Source organism: Eretmochelys imbricata, chromosome 2 (genome assembly GCF_965152235.1).
Source record: "Eretmochelys imbricata isolate rEreImb1 chromosome 2, rEreImb1.hap1, whole genome shotgun sequence".
Taxonomy (NCBI): domain Eukaryota; kingdom Metazoa; phylum Chordata; order Testudines; family Cheloniidae; genus Eretmochelys; species Eretmochelys imbricata.
The window spans coordinates 37,154,169-37,175,619 of NC_135573.1; the positions used below are offsets into that span (position 1 = coordinate 37,154,169).

The window sequence follows — 21,451 nt, forward strand, 5'->3', positions numbered from 1 at the left end:
TAAAACTTCAGAGCCCTACAAGTCCACTCAATGCTACTTCTTGTTCAGCCACTCGCTAAGACGAATAAGTTTGTTTACATTTAGGGGAGATAATTCTGGCCATTTCTTATTTACAGTGTCACCTAAGAGTGAAAAGAGAAGTTCGCATGACACTTTTGTAGCCAGCATTGCAAGGTACTTACATGCCAGATATGCTAAACATTTGTGTGCCCCTTCATGCTTTGGCCATCATTCCAGAAGACATGCTTCCATGCTGATGACGCTAGTTAAAAAAATAATGCGTTAATTAAATTTGTGACTGAACTCCTTGTGGGAGAATTTTATGTCTCCTGCTCCGTGTTTTACCCGTATTCTGCCATATATTTCATGTTATAGCAGTCTCGGAGGATAACACTTTCACTACAGATTTGACAAAACGCAAAGAAAGTACTAATGTGAGATTTCTAAAGATAGCTACAGCACTCGACCCAAGGTTTAAGAATCTGAAGTGCCTTCCAAAATCTGATTGGGATCTAGAGCATGTTTTCAGAAATTTTAAAAGAGCGGTATTCCGATGTGGAAACTTCAAAACCTGAACCACCAAAAAAGAGAATTAACCTTCTCCTGGTGCATCTGACTCATACGATGAAAATGAACGTGCGTCGGTTTGCGCTGCTTTGGATTGTTACTGAGCAGAACATGTCATCAGCATGGAAGCATGTATTCTGGAATGGTGGTTGAAGCATGAAGGGACATGAATCTTTAGTGCATCTGGCATGTAAATATCTTGCAACATCAGCTACAACAGTGCCATGCGAACTCCTGCTCTCACTTTGAGGTGACGTTGTAAGCAAGAAGTGGGCAGCATTATCTCCTGCAAATGTAAGCAAACTTGTTTGTCTGAGTGATTGACTGAACAAAGAAGTTGGACTGAGTGGACTTGCAGGCTCTAAAGTTTTGCATTGTTTTATTTTTGAATAGTTATTTTTTATACGTAAATCTATATTTGTAAGTATCATGAAAGTTGAAGAGATTGCACTACAGTACTTATATTAAGTGAATTGAAAAATACTTTTATCTTTACAGTGCCAATATTTATAATAAAAAATAAAGCGAGCATTGTACATTTTGTATTCTGTATTGTAATTGAAATCAATGTATTTGAAAATGTGAAAAACATCCAAAAATATTTATATAGTGTTCCATTATTGTTTAACAGCACAATGAATTGAAATTAATTTTTTAATGCTGGACAGCCCTACCATTTACCTCAACAGAGGGAATGCTAAGGGGTGACTTGATCACAGCCTATAAATACCTACATGGGGAACAAACATTTGATAATGGACTCTTCTTTCTAGCACACAAAGGTATAGTAATGGCGGGATGTTGAAGCGAGACAAATTCAGACTGGAAATAAGTCATACTTTTTAAAGTGAGGGTAATTAGCCTCTGAAACAATTTATCAAGTATCGTAGTGGAATCTCGAACACTGGTGATTTTTAAATCAAGATTGGATTTTTAAAAAAGATATGCTATAGTTCAAAAATTATTTTGGGGGAAGTTTTATGACCTGTGTCATACAGGAGATCAGCCTAGATGATCACAGTGATCCCTTCTGACCTCGGAAACTGTTTGTTTTTTTTAAACCACAATAATTAAGTCAATCCAAAAACTCTGTAGACCAAGCCTAAGGTCCCCTTTATACTGCTCTCTGAAACCCACGTAGGTAGGTGTTGGGATTACCTGCATTTCTTAACAGCTGTGTACAACTCTGTAATAGTGTATTGGAGTCATTGCTACCCAGCTCTGAACAGCAGTTCTTCGAGTGCTTGCTCCTGTCTATTCCATTCTAAGTGTGTGCACACCCATGTGTACAGTCATCGGAGACTTTTGCCTTAGTGGTATCCATAGGGTTAGCTGTGGCGCCCCCTTGAGTGCCATGTTCATGCATCTGTGTATGAGGCACTGCTGACCCTACACCCTCTGTTCCTTCTTACCGCCCATGATGTTTGGTTGGAGTGCCTTGTCTTGCATGGCAAGAATGTTAGCGGTTCTTACAGTCCATTGTTCTGTCTCCTTTGTATTTAGTTGATAGGTACATAGTTAGACCGTTAAGTTGAGTGGTAGAGTAGTAGTTTAGGAGTTAGATTCCCAATTGGGGACTTCACCTCGGAGTGGGGCATGCCCCATTCCGCAGGCTTTAAGTCATGCTCATCGTGCAGCCGGGCGATGCCCATTAGCAACCCCCACAAGTGGTGTTTGAGGGAGTCCCACAGAAAGGATAAGTGAAGGATCTGCAAAAACTTTTGCCCTCAAACTCAAAGAGCGGGATATCCACTTGAGGGTCCTCCTCAAGGAGGCTGCGCTTTGTCCTGCCTCAGAGACCGCTCAATCGGACTCCATGCCCGGCATTTTAGCATTGGCATGCAACACGCTGCCAGCACCGGAATCTGCCCAGCACAGATCCCCCTAGTGTAGGAGTCTGATGACCTCTTTAACGTCATACCCTCCTCCACCCTGGCCCGGCTCCCGTTGCCCGTCCACCCAGGGGTCCTGAAAATTGCTAAGTCTTTGGAGACCCCCTCTTCTGTTTCACCTTCCTCCAAGAAGGCGGAAAAGAGGTACTATGTCCCAGCAAGGGATTTGAATACCTGTATGCCCACCTTCCAGCAGGGTCCCTGGTCGTGTCTGTCATCAACGAAAGGGCCAGGCGAGCGGCACACAGAAAAATAAAGATGCCAGGACGCTGGACTTGTTTGGCAGCAAAATTTTTTCAATTGCCAGCCTGGAATTTTGGGTGTCTAACGATCAGGCCCTGCTAGGCAGGTACAATGTCAAACTGTGGGACTCGATCAGCAAGTTCAAGGAGGGCCTTCCACAATAGTTTGTCACCTTGGTAGTGGCGAGAGACGATCTCCAGATGGTCTGGGATGCTATGGAGTTGGCGGCCAGGGTAGTTGCCTCTGTGGTGGTCATGAGCTGCAGCTCCTGGTTGCAGTCCTCCAGCCTGTCCCAGGAAATGCAGACTACCCTTCAGGACCTCCCATTTGAGGGAGCAGGGATCTTCTCGGAGCTGACAGATGCACAGCTCCACGGCTTTAAAGACTCCTGTGCTACCCTCTGTTCCTCAGGCCTCCAAACCCCTGAGTAGGTTAGAAAGCCGTTCAGTCTCCCGCCTCCTCTGTCTAGGTCCTGAGGCGTCCCCCAGTCCAGCTCCTACAGGAAGGACAGAGATAAAGGGTTTAAGTGGCAGTACCCTTCGTCTTCCCATTCCTCTGCCCAGCCTGGTTCTTCCAGAGGCCAAGGAAGCTGGAAGCAGGCATTTTGAGGATCCTGGAGACTGGTATGCTCCCTTTGACTTAAAGGACGTGTATTTTCGTATTTCCATTTTCCCAGCGCACAGGCATTCCCTCTGTTTTGTGTTGGGCCTCTGCCGTTTTCAATCACACACTGCTCTTCGGTCTCTTGTCAGCTCCAAGAGCGTTTACAAAGTGAATAGCGTCAGTGGCTCCTTACCTGAGGCACCGAGGTGTGCAAATTTATCTGTATCTCAAAAACTTGTTAATTAATAAAGGGCTGATTCCGGGATCAGATGCAGTGTCCTCTCGACCTAGTTTGGTCCACCAATCGCGACCTGCAGCGGTTAATAAATGAGAAAAAGTCAACCTTAGTTCCAGCACACGACTTAGAGTTCATTGGAGCAGTCCTTGACTCTACGCGGGCCAGGACCTTCCTCCCTGAGACCCAGTCCCAGGCCATGGCAGACCTGATCTTGTGTGTGCAGGCCCACCTTCTTACCGGTGCTTGTATATGCCTGCGGTTGTTGAGCCACATGGCAGCCTGTACTTACATGGTCTGCCATGCGCGGCTCCACCTCAGGCTGCTGCAGGCGTGGCTGGTGTCAGTCTGTGTCCCCAACAGACACAGCACAGACCATGTGGTGAAGGTCCCAGACCACATCCTGTTGTCACTTGCATGGTGGAAAAATTCTGCATTGGCATTGGAGGAAGTTCAGTTCGTGGCCCTCCCTCTGTTGGTTACCCTAGTCTCTGATGCTTCAGACCTGAGATGGGGAGCCTACCTGGGCAATCTCAGCATGCACGGTCATTGGTCCTGTCTTGATCATTCCCTACACATCAATGTCAGGGAGCTCAGAGCAGTCCACTTGGCCGGCCTGCCTGCCTTCCTACCTCACCTAAAGAGCAGGGTGGTCCAGGTTCTGATGGACAGTACAGCAGCTATGTTCTATATCAATAAGCAAGATGGAGCCAGGTCGTCTACCCTTTGCCAAGAATCCCTTAGGCTATGGGACTTCAGTGTACAACACAACATCCGTCTCATAGCTGCAGACTTCCCTGGGGCCAGGAACGCCTTGGTAGATCACCCATGGCAAGACTAGAAGGTCCTGCTGAGGCGGTCTCTCCTTCCAGAAGCGGTCAGCAGCATCTTCCAGAGGTGGAGTACTCTGAGTACTCAGAGGTGGTAGATCTGTTTGCGTCCAGGCACAACAGGAAATGCCAGGTTTTCTGCTCCTTTCGGGAGCTTGACAGGGGCTTCCTGTCGGACGATTTCCTGTTCCTGTGATTGGGGTGCTCTGATGTACGCCTTCCCCCTAGTTCCGTTGATCCACAGAGTCCTCATGAAAATCAAGCAGGACAGGGTGAAGATAATCCTCATCACACCACCACTGGTTTGGCATGCTACTGGACTTCTTGGTGGCTGCTCTGTTATGGCTACCGCTCCAGTTGGATGTGCTGTCACAAAACCACGACAGTCTTCTGCATCCAAACCTGGCAGCGCTGCACCTTATGGCTTGGCTGCTGCATGGTTAAATGCGGAGGAGCAGAAGTGCTCGGCTGGTGTCCAGCAGGTCCTGTTGGGCAGCAGAAAGCCCTCCACCAGAGCGACCTACCTGGCCAAATGAAAGTAGTTCGCTTGTTGGACCTTAGATAAAGGCATCCGGCACAAGCGGGCCTCTCTGCAGTTGGTCTTGGACTACCTTTTGCATCTCAAGCTCCAAGGCCTGTCCCTTTCAACTATCAAGGTCCACTTGGCCACTCTCTCAGCCTTCCATCCGCCGCTCCGAGGTAGGTCAGTTTTCATCCAGGACATGACTACCAGGTTCGTCAAGGGCATCGAGCACCTCTACCCGCACATCAGGGACCCCGTCCCTCCGTGGGACCTGAATCTTGTGCTGTTGCGGCTCACGAGACCCACCTTCGAGCCTCTGGCTTCCTGCTGTCTCCTTTTCCTTTCCATTTCCTGGAAAGTTGCATTCTTGATTGCAATAACATCTGCCTGCCCAGTCTCTGAGATCAGGGCTCTTACCTCAGAACCACCCTATACGGTCTTTTACAAAGACAAGGTCCAGCTGCAGCCGCACCCGGCTTTCCTGCCTAAGGTGGTCTGTTTCATACGTGCCAGGACATTTAGTTACCTGTTTTTTCCCAAAGCCGCATAAGTCGGAGGAGGAGCATAGGTTGCATTCCCTAGACATCGGGAGGGCGCTAGCCTTCTACATTGAAAGGACTAAGCCATTCCGCAAGTTGGTGCAATTGTTCATCATAGTGGCAGACAGGATGAAAAGTTGTCCAGTGTCCGCTCAGAGAATTTTTTTGGATTACTGCCTGCATTCGCTGCTGCTACGATCATACAAGGATGCCATCTCCGGTGATCATGACCTCCCATTCAACCAGAGCGCAAGCCTCTTTGGCAGCTTTCTTAGCTCAAGTGCCTATCCAGGACATCTGTAAGGCGGCCACCTGGTCGTCCATACACATGTTAACATTTCATTACGCGCTTATCTAGCTGACCCGGAACAATGCTGGTTTCGGTGGAGCAATGTTGCAAGCCACAAGTCCGTGAACTCCAAGCCCACCTTGGAGGATTCTGCTTGTGTGTCCCCTAGAATGGAATTGACATGATGTAGCCAGACAGCCAGCCCCCCCCCTCCCCGCCCCCCCCCCCCCCCCCCCGACCAGCATTGCTGGAAACAGAGGAGGAAGCCGGAACAGGGCACTTAACATATATTCCAGCACAGCCTTTGAAGCTGTGAAAAGCACAGGTGTGCTGCTACAATGTGCCTCTGGGAACAGATACAACGATTAAGCTCACAGCAGGCAGAGGCCCTGTGACAGACATGGCTCTTAGCCCCTACTAAATAGCGTGATGCACACACACCAACATCCTAGGTGGGAAAATATTTACCCTGATAAAAGAAATGTCCAGTAGTCGACACTTATTGTTTCTCTCCCTTGCAAGTGTAAACTACTCTTGCGAAAGCTGGCGTCACCCAGACAGACCAGCCTCAATTTGGCATAAGAAAGGAGAAAGAGAATAAAGGAGTACAGAGGTATTAGTAGGGGACCTACAGCACCATGATTTTTGAGTGCTTTTCACTATCTATCTGCTGGTCAGATAAGTGACAGCCTCCCAAGGCTTCTGCAGCTAAGAGGGTCCCTAAGCCTTGTCCCTTATTCGTCTTTCCGCGCAATTGAGTGACCGATCCTGGCTTGGCACCGCTGGAATCGAGAGATGCAAGGAGGGTAAGAAGCACCCACACCTGATCTCCTATCTTTAGTGTACACATATTTTGAAATAGAGCTCTATACTTTGTTTTTCTTTCTTTGGGATTGTGGCTTCAGTTTTGTAACTTGTTTGTGTGTGTAACATCTCTACATTTAAATAAGTAGGCACTAGCAATTTTGTAACCACATGATTAGAATCTAGCTTAATAAATTTTGGTAACCATTTGTGCATAAGCCTGACTTGTTTTCTCTGGTTTACTGTAAAGCAGCCAACACAATTAAAGAACCTCAGCCGTTTTGGCTCTAAAGCCTGGCCATTAGGTGAGAGTACTAAGAGCCTAGCGTTGAGTTGTGCCGCCTCCACGGGGCAAACTCTTGGGGCACCTGTCAGTCAATCCTGGCTGCCCGCTGCAAAGGAGCTCTGAGCTCTAGCAGTTAAAGTCACGGGTGTGGAGAGGCTCTTAGTGCTGCCATTGGGGCACCTGTCAGTCAGTATTGACTGCCCGCTGCGAAGGAGCTCTGAGCTCTAACAGTTAAAGTCACGGGTGGTTAGGACCTTGGGGCATCCGTCAGCCTAGCCCGGGCTGCCTGCCGCAAAGGGACAGTGCGTCCTAGCGGTTAAAGTCACGGATGGTATAAACGGGCATAGCTGGCACCTCACCAAACATCCTTGGCCGTCGGCTAACACATGAGCAAGCACTTGAAGAAAAATGATTTCCTACTTTTCATAACTGTTGTTCTTGGAGATGTGTTGCTCATGTCCATTCCGTTACCTGCCCCTCTGTCAGAGTTGCTGGCAAGAAGGAACTGAGAGGGTGTAGGGTCGTCAGCACTTAATATACTGGCGCATGAGCTCGGCACTTGAGGGGGTGGCGCAGCTGACGCTACAGATACCAGTAAGGCAGAAGTCTCTAACTGTGCACCTAGGTGTGCGCACACCAAGAATGGAATGGACATGAGCAACACATCTTGAAGAACAACAGTTATGAATGGTAGGTAACTTTTTTTGTTTTTTGAAATTATTTGAACTAATTGCACTCTACACATTCATTAGAAGTATAGAACAAAAATACAGATGAGGTAGCTTAATCTACAACTGTTTTATCTCCTTAAAATCTGTGTACATGAGCTTTGCCCAAGGGGTAGTTATTTGTCCATAATTCAATTTGAATTGCTTTAAAAAGTAGTAAAGAATGTAGTATGGGCTGTAGGACTAAACACTTGATGTACTCTATTGAGAATACTGCTTTATAAGTCATTCGAGTATTAGGCTCTGATCTGGCAAATGCTTAGGTTACTCATATAAGCATTTGCCAGATTGGGTCCTGAAAAGGTCTGAAAACAACCTAAGAGGCTCAACATCACATGCCATGGGATTATAATAATGGTTCTAGTCACACTGCCAGAACAGCCTCTTTCCAAGGAGCTGCTGCTTGTCCTTATTGACTCCCCAGGGGAGGATGGCGCTTTTCTAGGAACATTTTTTCCTAGCATTCTTTTCTGAGCCTGGCCCTTTAAGGTTGTAGTTGCTTGGTAAAGTCATATTTGAAATGGCCATTTTGCAACTGGCAGCTGCTGGTTGCATCTGTACCTATTGTGTCCTCCCCTAAAAAGAAAAGGAGTACTTGTGGCACCTTAGAGACTAACCAATTTATTTGAGCATAAGCTTTCGTGCGCTACAGCTCAGAAGCCATTTCCAGCCCACCTTGATGATCACTTTAGATAAGCTATTACCAGCAGGACAGTGGGGTGGGAGGAAGTATTGTTTCATGATCTCTGTGTGTATATAATGTCTGCTGCAGTTTCCACGGTATGCATCCGATGAAGTGAGCTGTAGCTCACGAAAGCTCATGCTCAAATAAATTGGTTAGTCTCTAAGGTGCCACAAGTACTCCTTTTCTTTTTGCGAATATAGACTAACACGGCTGCTACTCTGAATCCTCCCCTAAAGTTTTCCCTTTCTAATTGCTGAGGAAATGAGACACTTTCACAGAGATATATGTATGTTCAATGTTTTCTTGTGCTCTTATCTGAATTAATATTATTTTTTGTCTGATCTTACATAGAAATATTCAGCTATTTCTAACTCTTGTCTGTAGGTATGCCTGAGAAATAATCCCCTTTATCATGCTGGAGCTGTGGCTTTTTCAATTAGCGCTGGAATTCCTAAAGTGGGTGTCTTAATGGAATCGGTTTGGAATATGAACGATAGCTGTAGGTTCCAGCTTCGATCACCAGAGAGCTTGAAAAACATGGAGAAAGCTAGCAAAACTACTGAGGCAAAGTAAGTGCGCTAAAAAGAATCTGTATATATTTTTGGAGTGAAAATTTACTAGTTTGGCAAAATATTAATTAAACATTAATATCGATATTAATTGAGATACCGATTAATTGAAACTGGCAATCACGAGTTTGCATCAAGCTTACATGAAGTTTCTAGCAGACTCTGATGAAATTAAACAAAATCCCCATAGATTCTGCAGCGTGCTGCTGTGAGCTCTTTCCTGATGTCACTGATGGAGATTACCTGGCAAATAACTATTCAGTAAAATGGATTATTTTAGGGGTAATGAGTGAGTGACACAAAACACTTATATAGTAGAACCTCTGCGTTATGAACACCTTGGGAATGAAGGTTGTTTGTAACTCTGAAATGTTCCTAACTCTAAATAAACTTTATGATTCTTTCAAAAGTTTACAACTGAACATGGACTTAATTCAGCTTTGAAACTTTACTATGCAGAAGAAAAAGCCTGCTTTCCCTTCAATTTTTTAGTAGTTTACGTTTAACACAGTACTGTACTGTATTTGCCTGTGTGTGTGTGTCTGCTGCTGCCTGATTGTGTACTTCTGGTTCCAAATTAGGTGTGTGGTCAGTTTATAACTCTGTTTGTAACTCCTCGGGTTTTACTGTACTCTTTAACATTAAATTGATGGGGTTTAGAAACAGAGCGGCATATGAAAAAGAGGACTGTCTTGTGAAGAATGTCAGGATAACTGAATCTGAAGGAGGAATTATCAGTGATGGGGATCAGGGTAGGCAGGCAAGCAAACAGAGGCATGACAGTGTCACTTGTTGAAACTACTAAACCATTAAAAAAACTCTATTGGTCACTAAAAGAGATTTTTATAGGGCAGTTGTTGGTGATTCCAGTGTTCTCTGGTATTAGTAGGATTGCTTGATGTGAGAGGGGAAAACACACTATTGGGATAACTGAGTTGTTAATATCAGACAGCCTGACTAAAAGTCTACAGGGTTACTGAGCACCATATTTATGCTTCAGTCTAGTTCAGCCAGTAAATTTTGTTCTGGAATTTGTGAGTGAAAGAGAGTGCCCTATTTACCTGTTGGGTCATTTGACTGTGCTTGTCTCTTCTCTTTACCCTACTCAACTTGAAAATCAATGTGTTAATATATTTTTTAACTTCATAGTACTTATTTGAAAATTTCCAAAAATTAAGGGATAAAAATTATCATTTTTATAAGTTTTGAGCTTGCCTTAGTGCATTTACTGTAGAAGTTTGGAGTTGCTAAAATGTTTGCGTGTTTCCTTGGTTCTTAATCAGACCCTTTTCTGGAAAGTTGATATCTATTATGTATTTACCCTAATGTCCACCAACAATCAGAAATCCAGCTTTGTCTAAATAACTTCTTTCAAGTAAAAATTTAAGGCCACTTTTCTCCCTCCCTATGGTACCTACCAAATGGCCAGCTCAGCCATTACTTCCTCCTGGATAGATCAACTGATAACCTGCCAGATGTCACTGGTGCCTTGGACACTACTTTTTCCTTTGTCCTAATACTGGGTCAGATGTTTCCACTACCATTCCTCTTTCCCATATCCTCCTCCTGCTTTTGACTGTCATTCCCTCCTCAGAGTGATCGCTAGTATAGCTCAGATGTAAAGGGTGAAGGTAATCTCTAGGGAAATTCAGTAAAATAGTGGTTTTCAACCTGTGGCCTGCGGACCCCTGAGGGTTCGCAGACTAAGATTTCCAAAGGGGTTCACTTCTCCATTTGAAACTTTTTTTTAGCGGTTTGCAAATGACAAAAGGTTGAAAATCACAGCGGTAAAATAAGCAAGAACATTCAAGGTAAAGTCCTCATAGTTTCCAGAGGGCATTAGTCCACTTTTTTTTATTTTGTAGAGAAAAAAATATTTTTGAAATATATTTACTTTCCCAAATTGGAATAATAGCTTTTAATTATTATTGGTGAGGGACTGAAATTGCACCACATCTGTTGCAATTAGAAGTACGTAGATCTTCAGTACTTATTCTATAATTTTGGATAGCAAATAGCAAGTTAACACAATTTGAAAGAAAAATGTCTTGCTGATACCCTGTTTTGAGAGGTGGTAGCTGACTTGACCGTATTGCTTTTGGTTTGTGTTACTGAATTACTGATGTATTATATGTGACCATATTTATTGCTTTAGCTTTTATTTACTTTTGGCTGAATGTCATTTCCAGCTGGTATTATTGTTTAGCTAGAACAATAAATGATGCTCTTATGTACTGTATATTATAGCAGGAGATTTTAAATTAGGTAAACTATTGATATCTTTTAACAGAACGTGGTTGCTAGCTTATAACATCTTGTTATAACTTGACAACACACAATTTGGGGGGGAAGGAAAAAACAATCCAAAAGGGGTGATTCAGTTACTTTATCAACTAAATAGGTTGTTGAATATTTTAGTTGAGAGAGCTTTGGATCGGTGATGCCAAAATATAAAGGAAAACATTTGGAAGTGGTCAGACCTTAGATAAGGTGTATGGGGTTGAGCGAAATCTGGAGGTTTTTTTTATTATTATTCCTTCTCAAAATGAGACTCGGATTTACTGGTAAAGTCTGCATTTTCAAATTACCTAAATGTGCAGACGTTTTAATTGCCATCAAGATGTCACCACAAGTGTTCGAAACTATGGACATTTAAACAACAGGAGTGTTATGTGAAGACTGAGACTCTTTTGTCTGCTGTGTTGTTTCATAGTGGTAGTAAAACTTTACTTGAACAATTATGTATTTTAGTAAGCTGGAAATTGCTTCAGTCTTGGTACTCATTATATTGTGAAAAGCTGTGTTAGGTACTCTCTCCAAAGTTAGGGTTGCATCCAGCTTCCATTAAAAAGTCCTGTTAGCCCACTGGTAACTCTGATTTGAAAAAAATTGATTTGGCCTGAAAATTTTCACGTACTCTTAAGAGCAAACTGTTTCTGTTAGTTCAGGGGTCTCAAACTCAAATGACCACGAGGGCCACATGAGGACTAGTACATTGGCCTAAGGGCTGCATCACTGACCACCCCCTCTGCTGCCCCACCCCTACTCCACCCCTTCCGTGAGGTCCCGGCCCTGCCCCGCCTCTTCCCACCCCTTCCCTGTCCCCATTCCCACCCCAGCTCCACCCCCTTCCTGCCTCCAGGGGGTTCAGGAGGGGCGCAGGGTGCGTCAGGGGGCTCAGGACAAGGGGTTAAGGTGCAGGGTGGGTGTGGGGTGTTGGCGTGTGGCAGGGGGTTGGCCTGCAGAGGGTTCTGCTGCTGGAGGGGTTCTGGGGGTGGGTCCAGCCCGGCGTGCACCGGGGGCAGGGCAGGCTCCCTCCCTGCCTGCCTGCCCTGCCCCCGCGCTGCTCAGGGAAGCTGCCGGGACCTCAATCTGTGTGTTGCCCTAGTGCTCCTCCAGGCACGTCCCTTGAAGCTCCCACTGGCCGCGGTTCCCTGTTCCCGGCCAATGGGAGCTTCGAGGGAGGTACCTGGAGGAGCGGCCAGGGCAACACACAGACCCCTGTCTCCTCCCACTCCCCCACCCCCAGGTCCCGGCCACTTCCCAGAGCGGCACGGGGGCAGGGCAGGCAGGGAGGGAGCCTGCCCTACCTGTGATGCGTGCCGGGCTGGAGCCGCTCGTGGGGGAGGCTGGGGTGTCGAGGGGAGCTGGCGTGCGACCCCTGTGTTAGTTTGACACTTTTCTTACAACTTATTTTGAGTTTTATAGGTCACTTTAATAAATAAACACCTTTCTCGTCTTCCCTCCCTATCCTACCAAGTTAGTTCACATTTGGGGATGTTTTAACATTCCAAAATGTGGGATTTCAGCTCTCCATTGAGAACAATTATACAGCCAGACCTTGAGTAAGGAACATAGCATCATCTAGACATAACTTTATCCTAGTAGCTCTATAATGGGATATGTTTAAAAGCATAGAAATTTAGATTTATATTAGGATTTTTACTGTTTCATTCTAAATTAAGAAATCTGTTTAAGTGTTTGCAAAAAGAAAAGTATTTTTATCTCTTACACAAGTTACAATGTAAAATGCTTGGCTAGATTAGCTTTTTGTTCATCAAAACAAGCCCAAGAAACAGTTTGTCCAAACCTTGAAATAGACTTTTCATTCTGGTAATGTTTTTTTCATAAATATAATTAAATTCTTAAATCCTAGGCCTGAAAGCAAACAGGAACCAGTGAAAACTGAAATGGGTCCACCACCATCCCCAGCTTCTACGTGTAGTGATGCATCTTCAATTGCAAGCAGCGCATCAATGCCATACAGTAAGTTTTACTTTAATAGTGTACTGTCTATATAACTAAAAAGAAAAGGAGGACTTGTGGCACCTTAGAGACTAACCAATTTATTTGAGCATAAGCTTTCGTGAGCTACAGCTCACTTCATCGGATGCATAGCTTACAAAAGCTTATGCTCAAATAAATTTGTTAGTCTCTAAGGTGCCACAAGTACTCCTTTTCTTTTTGCGAATACAGACTAACACAGCTGCTACTCTGAAACCTGTCCATATAACTGTAATATATCACAGTTACATTAAGTCAATCGCAATGTGTTTGTTTTAATTTCTCTCTAGCACTGAAGAGTGCACTTTACAAGTAATTTTAAAATCAGTAAATGGGAGATGTCTTATGAATAGTGTAGTTAACAGAAATCTTTGAAAATGTAACTTTCTGACTGGCAAAATGCATTCTGGCTCTTCTACCCTAACTGCAGTTCACTTTAATTTAAAAAAAAAAGTCACAGTAGTCTTTAATCCATGGATGCTGAAAGTTCAGATTTGCCAGTGTCCTTCTAATGTAGAATTTATTAGAATAAGAGTGGGAGTTTAGTGCTGGGTATCTTAAAGTAAATATAGTAAATTTCAGTCATGGAGCTTGTAGATTTCTACAAAAGTCAATAAATATGTGATGCTCATTGGTAGAAACACTGTAGTTGGTTATAACGAAAATCTCTGTATAACTATTTTTGTATGTTTAGAACTTCCTGGAATTAAATTTTCCATGCTTGGTTTCAATCTAGAATTGAACTGGTTTTGAAAAATTGAGCAAAATCCATTCTTCAGTTTCTGAAGTGTGCAAGGGTAGCAGAAATATACCTTATGCACTTCCAGATTATTTTAAAACATTTCTATGTATTTTGCTCAGGCAGCTTAACTAGAGCAAGCTTCCAGTTGGATAGTCTTCCACTGAGGACCGTCTTCCACTCTTATTGCACATACCCAAAGTAACAGTTTTAAAAATTTAGAAGTTCAGTATTGCACATATGCTATAAAACTGTTTTCTACTTGCATCAACAGTTCTCAGAATACCAAATATACCACATTAAAAACTCAAAAGCACTTGTCTCTACCTTACCACCTTTGTGACTTTTTAATCAGTATAGCCATAATGGATTCTTAGTCTGATACTATAATTTCAACAACTTTCTCATTTTGACCCCGTCCCTCCAGTTATGCACATAGAGTGTACTGAAGAGTCACATAATTACCTAGATTAGAGAACTTTAGGTTCTGACCTACAATACTAATTTTGTTATAGCCAATATCTAAATAGAAAGCTTTCAAAATAGAAAACTTTTATAGATTAGTTTTGAATGCAGTAACTGTTTTTTGACTTAAAATAGCTGTCTGTTTAATCTTTCTTCATAGAAAAGTTTAAGCACTAAAATCTTTGTGTTTACATAGTTATGTTCCAGCTATTAAAAGACCCCATGTTTTCAGCCCTGTGCTTATACATTTGTGTGGAATTTTAAATCTGTAAGTGCAGGGCTATAAATGTGTGGAGTTTATGAACCTTTCCTGTTTCTTTATTTAAAAAAATATGAAATCATATGTTCATGTATTGTTGGTTAATATGAACCCTTATAAGTAAGGAAGCAAAGGGCCTCATACTAATGTTAACTCAGCCATGTTACGCTATTAACAAGAATACAAATGTGCATCTTAACACTTGCTCTTCAGATGTTGATCTTTAAAACAAAATTATAAGACTGCCATGAATACATTGCAACCCAGGTCCAAAATGTGTTCTATGACTTTTACCACAGTAATACTGTTTTATTCATCTGTCAAATATTGCCCTGGGCTAGTTGGCAGAGTTTTGCAAGGATGTCATAATTAATGCAGCATATTTAACATGTCTGAATTAAGGATCTTATGCTAACTTCAGCTTTTTAGGTCCTTTATCGTAATTACCGTAACATTACAAGAACATTTGGTACTTTAATACTCTGAATCTTTAACATATGGAATAAACAGACATGGCTAGGAATGAATTAACATAACTAAGGAAGTCATAGCTTTAATAGACTTTTTTTTTTTAGTTTCTTTTTGTTGTTATGGAACAGCTTTACTGTTTGGTACAGATTTATTGGCAAAACATTTAAGTGACATTGAGAAATTCTGTCATGCTACCCTGACTTCAGACAGTGTTAGAATCAAACTAAATTTTACTTCTGATTTAAATTTTGGTTTGAGTAATGGTACACTTCTGCAAAGTGTGTGTGTTAGGCATAAAGTAAGACCTCTGCTATATTTAGATGAAATATTTCAAGTTGCAGGTTTTTTGGTACTTATTATTTCGTTGTCGTTTAAGAACGACGACGGTCTACTCCTGCCCCGAAAGAAGAAGAGAAAGTAAATGAAGAGCAGTGGTCTCTTCGGGAAGTCGTGTTTGTAGAAGATGTTAAGAATGTTCCTGTTGGCAAGGTTTGTTTAAAATGAATTCTGATTGCTTTCCTTTTAATTGGTGTGAAACAACCTTTCCTTTCGATTGGCTGACTGTTCAGCTGGTTTTACTTTGGCTGTAAAGTGACCCAGTTCTGGGGACAGATGGGAGTATTGTTTGCTGTGCTTCTTCCCAGCACAACTTTTGTCATATTTTAACGTTTGTTCTTAACACAATCACTGATGCTCACCAACTGCAAACACACTCTGAGTCCAAGACACTGACTGTGAAAGAAGTAATCTTTGATTTTTCCCTGGACTTGATTCAAGCCTAGCATTGTAAGAAAAGCACAAAGATTTGGCCTTGCTCAAAAGTTCTTATAAAGGAAGGAATTTAGCCCCCTGGGCTGTCCAGCAAAATCCTGGTGGGTCAAATAAACTACATTTTTGAGACAGCATCACCTGAAAATTTGCTTGAACAAATCGGTTGATAAAATGGGACCCCGGAAAACAAACAAGAACAAGATTCAGAGTAGAAATAAACTGACATGTTTACTGGAAACTGGGGAATAATCTTATTTCACTTTTTACTAAATGGCACCAGCAGGACATTTTACTTTACTCAAGAACAGCAGTTTGTCTGTTCCTATATATCTCAGGACCCCAAGCTCCTGTCTGAACCCACATGTGAAGGTGAACCTGCCTTCAGAGATCTTGCGCAGGATCAAGAGTGCCGAAGAGGGAGGTACTGTCTCTACACTGCACTGCCCTTTGTTTCCAACACTCCTTTGGTTCTGGCTTCGTGAAATTAGTTAGGAGGGATGAGGTCAGTTGGGCATTTTTCTGCTGTATTCTCTAAACTTGCGGAAAAGCCGGCACAATTTGTAGTGAACTGCAGAAACTTGCACTGCTTCCTTTTCTGAAAGGGGAAGATCCCATGATGAATTTCCACTTTCTCGTATGGATTATTGCTGCATACGGGAGGATTGAGTTATTTGTGTAAGAACACCCGAAAGCATTTTCAGGTTTCTCTTGGGGAGACTGTGTGTTCTAGTGGATAGGGCACTGAACTGGGAATCAGGATACTTGGATTCTGTTACTATTTCTGCCACTGATGTGGTCTGTGACTTTGCAAAAGCCATTTAATCTCTTTGCCTTTTGTCTGTCTCTTCCGTTTAGATTGTAAGCTCTTCAGGGCAGGGACGGTTTCTCGCTGTGTCTGTGTACAGTAGCTGGCACAATAGTGCTAAATCTGGGGTGAGACCTCTACGTGACACTGTAATACACATAAAATAAATGAGGTTGAATTTGTTTCGTGCACACTGTTTTTGTGATGTGCAAATATAGCAGTCTTTCTGCCTGTAAATTTTTACAACTTACATATGTCCACAATTGCTAGTAAGGAGGCCCACCCATCAGGACAACTCAGTCACCTTTGCTGATTTTTTTTAAATATAGAAGGCTAGATGGCACCATAATAATGCCAACAATGTTTTTAAAAGTAAAACTAAAATGTTCAAGCTATGAAAAAGAAAGGGACAGGTCCAGCTGATCTTTACCCAACCCACCAATCCCACTGCTTTCAAGAATGCTTCCCTCCTTCTCCAGTAATCTCTGCAGACTCTCCTTTGTCTGAACAGAAATGAAGCCTACAAAATCTATTCCTCTCTTCCAAGAAAATGGTATCAGGCATGAATGAACAGTTTGGAAAAAATAATTCTGTCTCCAATTCTTGTATTACCAACCAAAACAATCACACAGTTGTACTGCTGTTATTTATGTCCATCCTTTTGCTCTCGTTTTTCTAATCATGAGATATCGAGTTGACTTATTTTAGAATGTGAACTCTTGATGGCCAGGAATGTGTTTTACGCACATACTCATTTATGGTACTGTTTTAATAGCCATTTATATCTCTTAGATTGTAAATTCTTTAAGGTAGGGAAACTTTACTACCTATATATTTATATAGCACTGTAAAATGTACAATACAATATAAATGTCAGCCAATTTTAAGTTGCAAGCAATAGTATAAAAATAGATAACAAAATAAAGATTTAGATAAACAGTAGCTTCCAGAACCCAGCATGCAAAAATAGACATACACTTGTAATGTCCAGTGAAAGAGGGCAGAGAAATGCACGTTGCAACCTTACTGATTCAGATTGCTTAGCGTCTTTCTGCCCATGAAGTTGCGTAGAATAAGTTGGGGACACTGTTAATATCCACTTGAAAAATACTGTTCATTATGCTTCTGTCTTGCAAGCCTCCACAATAGCCAGGCTTGTTCATCTTGCAACAGTAGTCTTGGTAATTGTTTAACCTTTTTTAATTCTTTAGTGAATGGAAAGAGGATTTGGGTCCTCCTATTTTAGATTTATACATTGCATGTATCCCTAATTTTTAGATGCATACAGACTTCCAAATTGCAAACAGTTATCAGACATGTCAAAAAGACAAGATGACCTGCCCAGTTTTGAAATGGACTCAATCCTATTCTTTCCCAGTTGTCCCTCTGTGTGCCACCACCATCTTTGGAAAAGTAGATGTTTTGTACAACCTCCTACAGTATGAAATCAGGGCTCGGACAGATCAGGGTTTGTGAGACTTCCATAGCTTGAGGAAACCTCAATGAAAATCTTCTCCTAAGGCCTGCTACCTTAGACACCTCAGATATACTGATGTGTATTTGTTCCTTTTGTACTACACAGAAGGAATGGTCTGAGTGCAGTAACTCCTAGTTTATTGTATCCTTAAAAGACACTGGAAGACAGGAGAGCAGCAGAACTTATCAGATGGAAGCTCTTGGATGTAGGTTCAGGCTATTTCCCACACCTGTATTTTTTTTCCCTAGTTTTGATGTTCCACTTTAATCCTAATCCTCATGGGTTTGGAACGGAATCCAAAGCATATTCCTCGAAGCCCTATGAGTCAAGGAGATCCTAATTAGAAGGTTGCCAAGGTGGTGAAAACAGATGGATACAGGAACAGGGAGTGAATATTATTCAGCACCAAAGTCTTGCACCTGCTATTTTAACTATTAGATGCTGCTGCTTGGAATGGTTGAAATCAGAAGTGTAGGGAAATTGGGTTGAAACTGCTTCTGTCTTGTACTTTGGCAGCTGCAGTTCCATTCTGAAGCTTCCTATTGGCAGTGTCCAGGGCTTCCCCAAACAGCTTCAGTCCATCAAACACATCCTGGATCAGATTGAGAGTTCAAGATAGCGTACATTTCTAAGTTCATAAGCCAAAATTTTTCTTTTGCTCTTGTGTGTAATACCCAAATTGGATTGAATGGGTAAAAAAGCTTGGCCAGAAAATTGGGATGTATCTTTTTAGGCAGTGCTTCAAATACATTTAGTCTTTGTCTTAGTTTCTGGAATTTTTGCCTTGGGCCTCAACCCCATAGGAAAGATGCCTTAGAGGTACTCACATCTAACATAGTCTCTGAAAGGGTATGTAGCTCCTTTTCATGGCTGTACTTGTCTTAATCCATTATTCCTTTAGGCATGGCCTTTTGTACATGCTCTGAGTGTAAGGAAGTAGTCTTCTCTTTACATTAAAGTAAGTATGGGTTATATTGAAATAGGGCAAGCTATTAAACTGGTCCTGTTCAGTCCCATGGTGAATTGGTTTAAAAGTGTAAAATTGCACTTTCACTTGGCTAGCTGTGCTGCTTTCTGGAGAGGAAATCCAGTCACCGTGGAGAGATGGAATATTTATGCAGAAAAATGTAATTTCTGAAAGGATCAGCTCTGTAATAATCATCTTCCATGTTCTTTAATACTGGAGAGTGTCAGTCTAACATAGACTTCTACACTGAGCCCTAAGGAGAAGAACCTCAGCAGAATTGCCTCCATTTGTTGCTGAAGAACAGAACTTACCATTGAAATTTTTTTCCTGATCATTCAGAATATTTTTTTCTCCACTTCACTTTTTTAGTATAACTTAATGAAATGCACAAGAAAGCGTGTGTGTGTGTGTGTGTGTGTGTGTGTTCAATGTTAGTAAATGTATATCTTTGTGTGGTAAGTGGCAAATTTACTAAAATATTTCCTTTTCAACCAAATTTTAAAATACTGAAAAACTATGGTGGAATATAAAGAGAGAATAGTGAAAGTGAGCAGATGCCATGGAAGGTGAATATTGCTTTTGGAAACGTATTTAAACGTCAGCATTTTTATCTGCTTGTCTTTGTTCTAAATAAGTTTTGTCTATTTAATGACAACTCTTAGAGGCTAACTCTTACTGAATGTACGACTGTGTACAACATATGCATATATTCTGTTGCTAAAATTGTAAAGTGAATATTGTATTTTAGTTTTTGATGGAATTTGCACAAATTGTGAGAAGCTGCACTAGCAGTGTGGAATGTCTAGCAAACAATTCTGTTTCTGAAAGAGATTTCTAAGTCAGGTATTTTTATTAAAAAGAATAAAATACCAGGGCTTAGTAGTGAGCTTCTTTCATTGAACTGAGACTAAAATAAACTGGGAATAAAAATGAGTCTGAGCAACTTGACTAATTTTAAGAAAAATTTTGCTGTTGTATACTGGTCAACTAATCTTTTTCTAAAGGCAAGTATATAATAGATCCAAACTCTTGGGTCTGTGTTCTCTGTATATCTGGGATCAGAGCATCCAGTCTTTACTTCCCAGTTGATTGCTTGATTCGTCAGTGGGTGGTCTATCCTGACTAGTCTGACACACACAAAAGCCAATAACTACTGTAGCATTTGTCAATGAAGGAGCTACCATAGTGGTCTTTTTTCAGGAGCTCGCTTCTAATCCCTTCTCTCCCAAATCTTCTTGAATGAAGGTTTTCCCTGGTTTTCCTAAATCAACTCTGAATGACCATTAGTTTCTTTCTAAATAAAGATTTTCAGTTTTGGTGCTTCTCCTTTAAAAAACAGTTTCCTTTTAGGGTCACTGCATTTTTCTTATTCTGTCTGTATTTCTTTTTTACTGAATATATAAAAAGCAGCTCAGTTGCTTTAAATGGTGACTGAAGTGTGATCAGAAGAAGTCTAGAGCAGATTTGTTTTAGGAAGATGTGTTGATCTGTTAGATGCTGGAGAGAACGCCAACTTTTTCCCCTGTAGCAGGTTATGTAAGTCTTGAAGATGGGAAAGAAGGAAACATGGAAGATGGCCTCATAGCTCTCTGTGCTCGTGATAGAAGTTAAGACTGTACAGAGCCATCTGTTTTTAGAAGAGGCGCAAGTGAAGACTTCCATAGCAACACTTAAACAGTCATTTGTGAGCTCCCATACGTTAAAGCAGTGGTTATGCCAAGGCTTCACTGTGGTCTCAAACACTCAGTCTACAGCACAGATCGCTGGAGAAACTGGCACTGAAGCCTCCCTTCAAGTGTAGATTATTTACTGACACTTCCTATGCCTAGTTTTCCCTGGAATGCCTGGATCAAACTGCTTGAGTCCTCCATGCAACATCATTCTTTTATTACCATTCCTGCTAGCTAAACTCTGGTCTAGAACATGTTCTCTCTTGACAGGGCCAGATTTGTGGCTTTACACCATGTTCTTACAACTTGTCAATCCTGTACGCTCTGTATTAATTGACGTGGAATAGGGCATCAAGCTCGCTCCCATCTCTGGGTGAGTGTGCCTCATGCTTTGGCACCACTGCCTGTAACACTGCCGGTTACGTTGTCGCCAACCTTGGTGCCATCTCTCTTGATACAGGGTGTTAAAGCATCTTTTTCCATCAAAGCACTTGGTGGCCTGAAACTGGTTGGGAGAAGGGTTGCGAGTCCATAGGAGTCTGTTACCCTGAAGATTTAGAGGGAAGCTCTCCTACTCCTTACAACTCCATCGGAGTAGAGGAGGGTGCAGCAGTTGACTAGTGAACAAAATACTTCTTTTCTTTCCTTGCAGGCAGGGTACCTGCACCAATCTCACTTAATTGAGAGGCTAGCAAAAGCTTCAGAGTTACCATTATTCCTTGAGATGAAGGCCTTAGTAAATCTGAAGGC

At 42.1% G+C, this 21,451-nt stretch overlaps 1 protein-coding gene across 1 annotated transcript in view; it reads left to right on the forward strand.

Annotated features, from left to right (window-relative positions):
• UBR5 (ubiquitin protein ligase E3 component n-recognin 5) overlaps positions 1-21,451 on the forward strand; it is a 142,136-nt gene that overhangs the window by 64,383 nt on the left and 56,302 nt on the right. Inside the window, exons 14-16 of the mRNA XM_077809900.1 lie at positions 8,609-8,793; positions 12,950-13,059; positions 15,388-15,500. Coding sequence (XP_077666026.1) covers positions 8,609-8,793; positions 12,950-13,059; positions 15,388-15,500 — 408 coding nt within the window. The remainder of the gene's footprint in view (positions 1-8,608; positions 8,794-12,949; positions 13,060-15,387; positions 15,501-21,451) is intronic.